Source organism: Notamacropus eugenii, chromosome 6, assembly GCF_028372415.1.
Source record: "Notamacropus eugenii isolate mMacEug1 chromosome 6, mMacEug1.pri_v2, whole genome shotgun sequence".
Lineage (NCBI taxonomy): Eukaryota > Metazoa > Chordata > Mammalia > Diprotodontia > Macropodidae > Notamacropus > Notamacropus eugenii.
In genome coordinates this window covers 232,615,689-232,628,676 of record NC_092877.1, presented here as the reverse complement: position 1 = coordinate 232,628,676, position 12,988 = coordinate 232,615,689, and the positions used below count along the sequence as shown (strand labels likewise).

The 12,988-nt window shown below is 35.9% G+C and overlaps 1 protein-coding gene across 4 annotated transcripts in view; it reads right to left on the bottom strand.

Annotated features, from left to right (window-relative positions):
* ABCC4 (ATP binding cassette subfamily C member 4 (PEL blood group)) overlaps positions 1-12,988 on the bottom strand; it is a 274,791-nt gene that overhangs the window by 151,977 nt on the left and 109,826 nt on the right. For all 4 annotated transcript variants that reach the window (XM_072622112.1, XM_072622110.1, XM_072622113.1 and 1 more), the window contains exons 15-18: positions 6,467-6,676; positions 2,388-2,528; positions 2,017-2,054; positions 1,511-1,608 (exon numbers count right to left, since the gene is read on the bottom strand). In XM_072622112.1, the coding sequence (XP_072478213.1) occupies positions 1,511-1,608; positions 2,017-2,054; positions 2,388-2,528; positions 6,467-6,676 (487 nt within the window). The remainder of the gene's footprint in view (positions 1-1,510; positions 1,609-2,016; positions 2,055-2,387; positions 2,529-6,466; positions 6,677-12,988) is intronic.

Sequence of the window (12,988 nt, the reverse complement as noted above, 5' to 3'; positions counted from 1 at the left end):
TAAAAGACTATAGAAAGCACCCTCGGATAAACTGTTGAAATCAGAATTTCTTTATTTAATGATATTTGTCATGTACCTATGCATAAAATAATACTCATTTTTTTCCCTAAAGGAAATACTTCACCATATTCCCACTTCCTGAAGGTGACACTAAATAAATAATTTGGTGGTATGATAACAACAGGGAAAAAGAACAAGATTAAACGATTTTTTTTTCTCGTTTAAAGTACAAGTAAAATACCTTATAGTCTTGTTGCCAGAAAACCTATTGCCAAATATTAAATTATAATTTAATTTCATGTTTTAGGCAAACATTAGCTAAGTATTTTATAGTTTCTAAGAGTTTTTTTTACAAATAAGGATTAATAATAATGTACAAAATTTCACTGCATTTCACTTATTTATAAAATTTAAACAATTATATGTGTGATTTATATGCCCATGATGCACTCATAAATTAAACCTTCTTTCTCTTTTCTTTTACACTATGAATTTCCATGGCTAAGTAGAAGATTAACAAATAGTATAAAATCCTAAAATGTAATTTTTATAACATTTCATGATGTGACACATTTTTTCTGCATAATCAGCTCTAATCTTTGGGCCTCCATCAATAGATATCTTCTTTTTTCCTTCTACATAAATGTATTCATTTGTTTACAAATTCAGAAAGCATAAAGGATGTGGATTTCTTGGCAAAGTTAAAATTAGGAGCTCTTTTAAACATATCTGGATAAACTTTTGCCAAAAACTGGAAAAACACTGAAAAACTGGGAGCGAGGCTACCTTGTAAAACCTGTGTTGCATACACACATGCTAAGGTATGTGCCTTCATCAAAACAGAATGTATGTTAATAGAGTGAGGCAAATTTTAAATTAATCAAACAGTCTGGAAGGTGATAATACCATGATCTGTTGGTAAGAAAGAGAAGGAAACCAGTATTCCTAGACACAAGATTTTTTCCTCCCACTTAGCTTCACTCTTAAGTAATTATTGAAGCCCAAGAGATGAGCAGTATGGAGCTATAAGCTTTGCATACCTGTGAGGAAATAATGCTTTTTATTTTGGTTACTTTGCTTCCAGAGGATTGCATCCAGGTTAAATAAAAGCCAAGGTTTACTTAAACAGAATTGGAACAATCTGAAGGACAGGGTGAGGATCCGTTTCTAATCCCACTTGCCCATCCATATAATGATATAAGATTTAGCTAAAGCAACCTATTAGGAGAGACAATAGCCACAAATTTACGGTGGCTGACTTTCTGAATGCTCAATCCTGGTGTACCTTCCAAAATCCAGTACAGAGCAAATTAAGAGTCTTCATTCAACCTCTTTCTTCTAGTAGGTTTTTAAAATAATTATTCCAATTAATTCAGTCAGTAAATGAGACTCAGGCTGCTAATCTTTTTAAGACATTGCTGAATTACTCCTGAAAAACCTATTTACTCCAACTGGCTCATTGTGTGCACCTCAGACTTCCATGTAATAGAGCAAATGATTAAAATTTTACCTGCATAAGTTCCTAAATACCAGTTTAGATCTAGCTCCTTGGTTTCATTTCCTTTGATTCCATTTACAGTGACATTCAATTTACTCTGTTCATTTGCCCTATAGGAATGAAAAAGAAAAAAAAATAAAACTGCTGTTATAAATTGTATAAATAAAGAGATAGTTGTGAATCACAGGGGAAGAAGGAAATTAACCCCAAACTGAAGCTTCAACATTTTAACGTTGACTCATTCTCCTTTAATTATATATATTCAGATGTACATCCATTTCATAATTTCAATTTAAATCATGATTTTCAATTCTAAAAATAGTCTTGTATTCACAGTGTTACGGATCACACATGGATAGAGTCTATTATGGGTCACACTCCAGCAGCAACAACTTTAATTTTTCCAGAGGTAAACTAAGTAAGGATTAGATGAGAAGGTTGAACAAACTCCCCCTCAGCCCCTAACTCCTCTGAACAGTAAGGATATTGATGGATTTTGTGGTACTTCAATAACTCACCAGTAAGAAAGCCACCAATCCTGGAGGACATATGAAACCTTGAATAACACAAAATCAAACACCAAAGTTAGTACTACTCTAAAAATCTCATCCTTTAAGTACATCTTCTATGGGGTTTCAACAGCCTCCTTCCAAATCACTGTAGTATTGAACTAATATTTTAACCAAATTAGAATGTGAAAAATTATCCATATTATTTTATAATGGTAAAGTAAAACATTCCTTTTTAATCCAGATACTGTATTTGGTTTAATGAATAAAAAAAGCACAGGCATAGATATATTCCTCTAACCAAAAAAAGCCCCAGGTAAAATTGTAAAATAAAGAACTGTCCATCAGGACCAAACCCGACACACAACCCTCTTACTGACCTGTGCCAAAATGTTGAGGAGTATAAGCAAAACGATGACAAAGCAGTTCGCTCCAGCTGCAAAATAATTCCGGTAGGTCTTAAAACCTATTGTTCCTGCAGAACGGCTCTCTTCAGGTAGGGCAACAGGTACATCCTCAGTCTATGGGGGGAAATTTTTTAAAATAACAAATATCTAAGTACAATGGAGGACAAATCAAAGTTAAACTAGAAAAATAAGCAGAAGGTAATAAAATCAGCATAAAGTGAAGCAAACACGCAGAGATAAAGGGAGCATCATGGACTTGGGATGGTACTGGATATAGAGCTGTCAGAGAAGCTGACTTCAAATTCTGTGCTGATTTCTGCTGCTGTTCTGATGAGGACGAACTAATCTGGGTCCACTGAAAGCTGGAGGGCCACTATTTGATTCTGTAGAGGTTTTTTTTAAAAGTATAATTGGAAACATATGGCCTCTGATGTTCTGTGATTTTTTAAATAATTTGATTGTCCCAGTCAAGTCACTAGAAGTTCATAAAATGGGGGAGAAGAGCAAGATATTATCTAAGGTATAAATACTACGAGCCCTACTTTTTGGGGTGCTGTAGTGAAATAATGAAATCCTTCTCAGGTAACAGTAATAATATTAGTCACAACTAATTTGCATTCACCTATTATTTGTGGTTTACAAAACTACAAACCATAACCCTGTAAGATAGGTAGTCGACCACATGGAACATCTACATAACACTTGTTCATTCATTCATCACATAATCGAGGAAAGAAGCAAGTATTTGATAAGGCTTCTATCATGCCTAGCTCTGTACTAAATAGTGCAGAAAAAAAAGGTGGATGTATTTCCTTACAAATCTTAGAGTAGTTTACATCTGTAGAGAAAAGACAAATATAACACGAAATGACTAGAGACACTACACAAGTTACAGATAATTTGAGGGAAGAATTAGCACAAAATCAGTTGTGTAAGAGGAAAATTCTGGGAGAAGTCTTGAAAGAAAAAACAGTCATGGTGGCAGACGGAATGTAATAACATTCCAGATTTGGGGAACAACATGGGAAAATATTTGGAGGCTGAAAAAAGCAAGACAGGTGGTAATCAGGAAGAAAAGCAATCTGGTTCACGTTAGAGAAATATGAAGTTGGTACAATCATGTAAAGAGAGTTAACATACAAAGAGGGTGGAAGAGACTGATATTCAGATGTGTTCTGAAAGGCAACAGAAAACTTATTTTACAATCAAAGTTCACTTGCAACTTTTTCCATTTTCACTTTTTGTGGTAAACTTCATTTTTAAAAACTTTTTGATTAAAGTTACTAACTGGAATGATAATATTCCTATATACAATCTTATTTATTGCTATTCTCACATGTGTTCTGTAGCACAGGCTTTTCAAAATGAAACACTTGTATCTTATGTTATGGGAACTGTTTGGCAGTATGAGAACTCACTGATCAAGAGACAGTACTTAAGTTCTTTGCTACTAAATAAAAATAGCAATTATAAATAGTCTGATCTATGTGGTAGCATTGACCTTCTGGGGGTATAGCAGTGGACATGGCAGCGGAATCTCTGGGTTGAAGGGTATGGTATAGACAGTAAAATCCCATTCTTCTCATAATTCTAAAATGTTTTTCAGAACAATTGGACCAATTCGCAACTCTACAAACAGGGCATCCATGTTACCCTCCAACAATGGCTATTCTCATCTTCTGTTAACTCTGACAAACCACTTGGAAGACAAATGCAAACTGAAAAGTCCTGTATGTACCCAGTTATTCATAGCAGCATCTTTTTGTGGTAGCAAAGAACTGGATGGCCACTGACTGGGGAGATGAACTGTGGTGGTGTGAATGTAATGGAACATCACTGTGTTGTAAGAAACAATGAACATGAACATAGAGAAACATGGAAATATTTGTGTGAACGTATACAATGACTAAAATAATGCAAATAATTAACACTAAACAATAGAAACTGAATGCTATGAAGTAATAATAACCAAACTTTCTCAAAAAAGAGATATGAGAAAAAAACCTTCCCCTGCTTCTCTGAAAAATTAGGGCCAAGAGGTACGGAATAACACATGGAATAACTTTTCTGATGTATTGGCTGTTAGTCTATTCACTTTTTCTTTCTTTTTTCTGTAAGTTATTATACAGGATGACTATCTGGAAGGGACTGGGAGTGGGAAATGTAAGTGACATAAAACCAAGTATCAATAAAATTTTATTTTAAATGAGACGGCAGTTAAACTGGTACTTTACATCACTGTGAGAGATTAAATTATCTGTCTTCCAAAAAACCTGGAGAAGGGAAAAGAATGAAACAAACTGGGAAAGGTCAGGATAAGTACATACATTTTTGAATGAACATTTCAAAATCTGTCACAAATTTATTGACTGCTATGTCAAGAGCAAGAGGGGAATACTAAGGAAACTAAGGACACAGCACTAAAGGACTTGCTAAGACAGTACAGACAGAAACAGAACTTGGCAGACCAAAAATAAACGTACAGATAATTTAGTTCAAAACTGCTGAGGAAGCATCAAGTGCAGAAATGAACAAAGATAGATATTTGGTGAAAATCAATCACAGAAGGCTTCATGGGGAAAATGTGACTGTGACATTTTGCTGGAAGCATACTGTAAATTCCTGATAGGCAATTATTCCAAAGAACAATTTTGTAAACAAATGCCCTCAAGTCCAATGCCAATAATACATATGTTACCTTCCATTGTAGATTATCCATGTAACATCCTCTGACCATTAGCATGGTAAGTAGGTTAGCTCAGCTGCCTCAATGAAAAGGATGTTTACCAACCTCACGGTTTGTCGCTGTTTTTGAGATGAGCATCTTGAAAATTGTAAAAACAATACTATGGACATGTGAGCTGCTATTGTTGCTAGAAGTTGATATATTTTCCTTTCCAGTAGACAGACAGATGATGGTTAGAGAGTTATATAGATAATAAATGGATATAAGATAAATGGAGAGTGGATGGATAGAAAATTATAAAGAATGGATAGAGAGCTAGATACATAACAGAGATGTAAACAGATGAAGGATGGATAGATAAATGAAGTATGGATAGAAAGCTAGATAGATAATAGATAAATTTATAGATAGCGGATGAATAGAGATGAAATTGATAGATAAGTACATAGGATAGATGGACAGACAGATAGTAAATATATAAATGGTGGACAGATAGAGAGAGATTGACAAATAAGTAGATAGAGGATGGATGGATGGATAGATATAGATACAGGTGCATGTAAAAACACATTTTTGACAACTGGGTAAAATGGCATGGATCTCCTGGCCCCACAAGAGGCCAGAAGAACCCTTTAATTTACAGGCAACAAGCAAATAATGAAAAATAAGATGCCAAGGAATATTCCCTACTGATGTATTATGGGCAACAAATGGAACTACTTTTTAGCTACGAACTCTGGATCAAGTTATCTTCTGAAGGAAGGAGGCTAGCTTTTTTTTTTCACTTAACAAGGTTTTTCTTTATCAGATATGAAAACCAATTTCTCATTGTTGTCCTGGACTACAAAGCTTTCAGAATTTTTTTTTAAATATGTCTGTTGGAAGAATTTCTTTTGAATGAAAATATAGCAGCAACCATCTAGATTTAAAAAGTATTGGATAATCTGGAAAAATAAACCAAAAACCAAATCCAAAACTTTTAATTTCTTAAATCAAAACTGGACCAAATAGTAGGTTGACTTCTTAAAGTTCTACTTGAATCTGATCCCCAAGGCCCTGTACTGAACTATTTCAGGGTCAGAGATGATTCACAGAGCTGACCTGTGCCACACATCCTCAACACCAACGTCGTTGTTTCCTCTCCCACTCCTATAGTTCTGTCAAAGGAAAGCTCTATAAATAGTGAGAAAAACTTGAAACTAAAGAACATACTGTGGGAAAAGTGGTGTCAGCAAGCAGAGAGTAGACAAAGGAGACAGACAGTGAACTGTGCCAATTTAACAGATGACGTGATATCCAAGAATTCCAGGCACAGAAAGCGAGTGAGTATATGTGCAGATTAGCTCAGGTTTATCAGACAACTCACTGCTGGTTGCTCAGCTGGTCCTTCTTTCAACGAATGCTTGGAAGATTGCTGGGACCACATGGAAGACTCTGAGAAGGAGCGATCCCTCGGCAAGGGAGTTTCTGGTACTTGAGATTGCTCTCCTTCTTCATTTTCTGTCTTTAGGAGGGAACCAAAATCTATTCCAGACTTTTGGAACTCGGTGTAAGTACCTTTTTCCATCACTTTCCCCTAAAATTACAACAACAAAAAAACAAATCTTAAGGGGAGTAAATCTATATTTGTTTATTCCACCAAAAGAAGTTGACTAAAACATAGCTTTGATCTTCTCCAGAGAAAAGGCTTTCACTTTTAGAACATCCATTCCAGGCAAGTATCTAGGATAGCAACCATTATGGGTCTAGAACTGCAGCAAGTACTATGGAAGACTTGGAGAACACAGGTTAAAAAACCAATCAGATAATCCAAGGCAATACAGAATAAAGCACTGAAATGAATATAACAGAATAACGAGGCTCAAAATATACACTGATCTGATTAAATGCAACAATTACTTCACATCTACGTGCAAGGTACTCCAACAAGCACTAGGTGGTATACAAAGAAATGCAAAAGCGTGGCAAGGTGAATATGGCATTTTAACTTGGAAGCAAGATGATCTCAGTTCAAATCCTGGCTCAGACACTTAGAAATTTCATGACTTCTGGCAAGTCATTTAAGCTTAGGATCTAAGTTTCTTCATCTGTAAAGTGAAGGGTGTTAGAATTATTAACCTTTAAGGTTTCTTCCAGTTCTTAAAGGTACTATCCAACAATAGTGGAAGGAACTTGTAATCCACTTGGAGAGAGAAGACATCTAGTGCTATGGGCATTCAGGAAAGAAAGAGGGTCCCATGTTCCCTGGATTTCCTAAAGAAGGAAGGGCTTAAAGAGAAAGAGAGGATAGATTGGACTAGTAGAGAAAGGAAGAGGAATAGTGAGACAAAGGCAGAGAAGATGGCAGTGAGGGAGGAACAAGAATGCCATTTGTAACACAATTTTTTCAACATTTAAGGGTATCTGTTCTAGGCACTGATTTAAACAATGATTATGTCAGGTCTAGTACTAGTAATATTTACAAAATGTTTTGTGGTGACAAATGCCTTATAACTACTATCTCATTAAATGTTTATAACAACCTCATGAAACAGGCAGTGCATTATTAGTCACATTTTTATAGATGAGGATACCATGAATCAGAAAGTATCCCTCATCCGTGTTTCCCCTCATACTTCCCCAAACAACAGACCTACTGAGTTTCCCAGAGAATTCAAACCCACTCCTACTTCCAAGTCCAGAGCTCTTTCCACTATCTTTAAACTTATAAATTGCTCTACAACTTCCAGAGATTTATAAATATCAACCTGACAGTAAGAGTATCCATGCCCAGGGCTGGCAGTTTAATGGAAAGAATGACAGATTCGTCACTGGAAGGCATGGGTTCAAGTCAAGTTGTGTGATCTTGGACAGTCAGTTTTCATCTTTTAGGGATTCAGTTTCCTCATCTGTAAAACTGCTGAAGTTAGATTATATGATCCTAAGTTCCTGGGACCTCTAAATCTCTGCTGCTAAGTATTTGAAGCAGAACTATACCAATGTTTGAAATACAGATGTAATGGATTTGAAAAAATCAAGGAAAAAGCATGTGAAAATTTTCCCTAAATTCCTATTACACCTATGGACCATATTCTTTCTATGACAGAACAGAGTCTAGTTCTAATAAAAGATAAGAAATCCTATTCAAAAAAATATACAAAAGTCAAACTTCATGGTGTGGGCACTGTATCATTTCATGGAACATCTTTGTTGAGGGAAGGAGTCAGTGATAGTAAATGAGCCATCAATGCATGAACAGCAAGTTTGACCTTGAAGTTGGTGCAAGTTCTAAATTAAATTGGGTTCAATGATTCTTTAGGGAAATGGCTCGCTTACTCCTAATTATGAAAACAAATGTTTTGACCTAAAATAGACTATAAGTAGAATAATAAAAGTTTGTTCTTTTAAATGAACTGATTTATCTAATATAATTAATTGTGCAATAGGCACTGAAATCATAGCTAAATCAATTTATAAACACTATCTCATTTGAGTCTCATAATAATCTTGTGAGGCTATTACAGATATTATCCCCATTTTACAGATCAGAAAACTAAGGCTGAGGAAGGTTATCCATTATCACACAGCCAGTGTCAGAAGAGATTTGAACTAAGGTGTTCCTGACCCTAAATCCAGTCATTGCTGCAGCACACCAGGCTGTTTCCTTTTCACCCTAGACTTGTGTCTTCATGGGCCCTCCAATTCAGCCAAACCAGTTTCCCTTCTCCTTCTAGACTAACACCTTAAGGTTCTGCCACTGTGTTTCTGCTCATGCTGCTTCACCTATATGGAATGACCTGTCCTCTCCAGTCCACCCATCCCAACTCTTCCATCTTATCTGTTAAACCATTCCTAGAATATCCAATTTAAAGAATCTTCTTCCTCCTCTGAAGCCCTGGAGGAAAATTAAAACGGAATAATTCCTTTGGCAACTAATTATGCAGGCCTTGTGAGAAATAGCTCTTCTTTCATTGGAGTGCGGTGGGATGGGGTTGTTATTTGAATATGTTGTCATTATTTCATTTTCCACACTTAGGTTTCAACTTCCCAACTAGACTGTAATCTTCTGGACACCAGGTACCAAAAATTAGGCCTCTCTGTAACTCTCCTGGCACCAAAACAGTACTTTATACATGATCTCCAAAAACATTTGTTGATTTGACTTTTCATCCAAACAGTAGAGTGCACATGATAAATGACATCTTATAACCTCAGCCTGACATGATCCCATTTACTCAAAGTAATGTGGAAAGGCCCTAGAAGAACACGAACAAAGTAAAATTTCTCATTACAAAGGGAAAAATTACTAAACTTAAAGAAGAGCTGGCTTCAAAGTTTGATTTGAATATTGAGTACTTATATGTTCTTGAGAAAAGCATGTAACTTCTCCAATCCTCAGTTTTCCCCCAATTAAATAAGGAGGAATGGATAAGACAAGATGCTCCTCTAAGGTAACCTTCCAGCTCCAAGTCTACGATCCTAGAAGCACAGCTAATATAGAACATTACAATTTCTAATAGATACTTCTTAACACTTTCAATCCACATGCAGCTACCCCTATACCCTGAGATGGATTTTATTTCCATTTTCCTATTCTTCTGTTATTAGCATATTAAGCAACTCATGTCTTATTATATTTGACAGTCTTGCCACATCGCTCTCATCTCAGTACTTTGTACTGTCCAGGATCCCCTGCTTAAAATACACTTCCTCCTCTCTTCTTTTAGGACATAACTCAAGTACCACCTTTTACACAAAGCAGTTCCTGAATCTCACAAATTATATTTATTTTACATTATTTGCATTAATTCTCTTAATATTTATTTAGCATGCATATTTGTACATATACCTGTTTAGTATATAGCTATATAAACCCACTGAATGTTTATTCAGTATATATTTATATATATATGTACCTCTTGTATTCACCATTAAAATGTATGCTTCAATGTTTCATTCATGAATTTATATCCCCTACTTGCAAACTGGTGGGTGCTTGACAAATAAGCAGGAGTTTAAAAATACTTGTTGATATAAAAGTACCACTTGATTATCATGTACAGATATGTCTGGCTCTTACAAGTCAATCAAAACATGTACTACCTGGGCATATGCTCTCCAGTCGACACTCCCAAGTAGAATATTTAATAAGTATTCATTAATCACCTTCATTGATCCATCCATCCCCACTTGCTATCACGCCATATCTTTCCTCTTTTTGTGGCTAAATTCTTTAATAAGGCCAATCACAATACATGCTTCCATTTCCTATCCCCTCACTCTCTTTTGACTCTCTACAGTTTGGCTTCTGATATCATCAATAGCCAAAACTTCAATTTCTAATGTTACTAACAATCACCTAACTGTCAAATCCAATGGCTTTTTCTTAGTCTTCACCCTTCTTGATCTATCTCCAGCCTTTGAGACGTGATCATCCCCTTCTCCTTGATATCTCTTCTCTCCAGGTTTTCTTGCCACTATCCTCTCCTAGTTCTCCTCCTGCCTGTCTGATCATTTTTCCTCACTCTCCTTTGTTGGATCTCTATCCAGATCATGCCCACCAACCACAAGTGTCTCACAGCTCTCTGTCTTGGGCTCTCTTCTCCCTCTATATAATTTCACTTGATCTTATCAGCTCCTATGGATATAATTATTACGTCTATGCTGATGATTATCACACCGATTTATCTAGCTCTCACCTCTCAGTATTCTCACCCAGGTTCCCAACCTAGGCGTCTTCCTCAATTCTTCATTTTCTATCACCTGCCCATATTTAATCTGTTGCCAAAATCAATCAATTTTACCTTTATAATAGCTCTTCTACATGCCCCCTTCTCTCCTCTGACCACCCTGACCACCTCATGTCCTCACACCTGGACTGTTACAATAGCCTGTTGAATGGTTAAAGAACCACAAAAGTCTCTCTCCCTATTCCAGTATATCCTCAACTCAACTGTGAAAATGATCTTCCTATAGTGAAGGTCTGCTTAGGTCATCAAAAAACTCTATGGTGTTTGCTCACATCCAAGATTGAATACAAAATCCTGTTTGATGCTCAAAGCCTTTCATTACCTGCCTGTCTCCCTTCCTGGTCTTTTTATACCTTTATGTTCCCATTATGTACTCTCGGATCCAGTGGCAGTGGCTTTCTTGCCAGCTCTGGGCTTTTCCACTGGCTGTCCTCCATGAATGGAACGCTCTTCCTTCTCATTACTGCCTCCTAGCTTCCCTGGCTTTCTTCAAATCTTAGCTGAAAATTTACTTTCTGCAAAAAGCCTCTCTTTCTGTATATGTGTGTGTGTATATATGTCTGCGTGTATATAAACTGTTTAAACATAATTGTTTGCACGGTGATTCCCCCATTAGAATGTGAATGTCTTGAGAATAAGGATTTTCATTTACCCTTCTTTGTATCCCCAGTACTTAGCAAAATGCCTGTCATATAGCGAACAGATGCTTAATAAATGTTTATATTAACTATGTGCTAGGCACTGTCCAAAGTTCTGAAGACATAAATGCAATATACGAAACAATCCCTCCAGAAATCTTATACTTGGGAATAGACTGCTCAACCCACCATAACTTCCCCTGTGTCTCCTAATAGCGTTGGGAGTTATGAAATCAGGGGAAAATGATTAGACTGAGAGACAAGAGACCTTGGATCTGAAGCAAATCATTTGCCCATTCTAGGACCATTTCCTTATATAAAAACCAATGAAACATATATAAGTTACTTATATTCCTATAAGTACATTGCTATAGCACAAGATTCTATAACTGTAATATTGATGAGGATATTGTAAAATCAAGGCATCTACAAAAAAGGCATAACAAGTACTTATTATTTACCAGTCAGTAGTAAAGGAATCTGCATATTGAAAGTGAACAAAATACAGTGTGAAATCTGTGTGGTTATTTCAGTTGGCAACACTGGGAAACCATCATTTTACATGCTGTTCCTTCTCCTAGTCTCTTAATATTTTCCACTGTTGCCCCCTCGTGATGCAGAGGCAAACCTAGATGCTTGGAGGCAGAGAGGATTTAGGACCTATGACTGGACAGGATTCCTACAATGTATTAATAATGAAATTTCTAGAGAAATCTTTGATATTTTTAAGATCACAAAAGACTGTAAAACTGGATATAATGAACAAATCCATTGAACATTACAATAAATATATTTTTAAAATAATAACAGTTTAATTTTTTTTTTAATAATGTGGAACATGACTACATATCCTAGTTCCAATCTGAAATATGGAGCCTGTTCAAGTTGTTATGGGGGAAAAAGGAAGGAAATAAAATGTTCAGCTCAATTTACCCACCAGTAAAAATATAACAGTAAATTACTATAATACTGTGGTGGGGAAAAATTCAACAGGTCTCCTTTCTGAAATGATATTTTCAGCACAGGACTCACTGTCACAACTTGTTAATGTTTGGAATATAGTAACAACCAACATTTTTTGAGGACTTTATCACTGGTAAGGACTTAATAAGAATAACCAGATTTCCTCACCACATCAGATTTTTAAATGTCTTAATAAATGCATTTGGTTTATTCTATTACTGCCTGTGAATCTGATATCAAAGATCAGAAGAGCCAGATATATTCTACAGCTACTACAAAATACCTTCAAAAGAATAGACAGATTAGGTATTCAAAGACTACAACATGCCAAATAATTTCCCTTTAATTCATTTTTCTTTCACCAAAGTCCTCTTTCATTATTACACAGTGACACAGAGATGACAGTGCCCACAGAACACAGGCTCTGATAGGATCTACCAAGCTCAAAAAGGCTTGACGAACAGGCCCTGAAACAAAAAGAGGAACTCATACTGAAAGAAATGCCTAGCTAAATTTGAAAGAGGCTCTGTACCAAGATGGCCACCAGGTGATGAATTC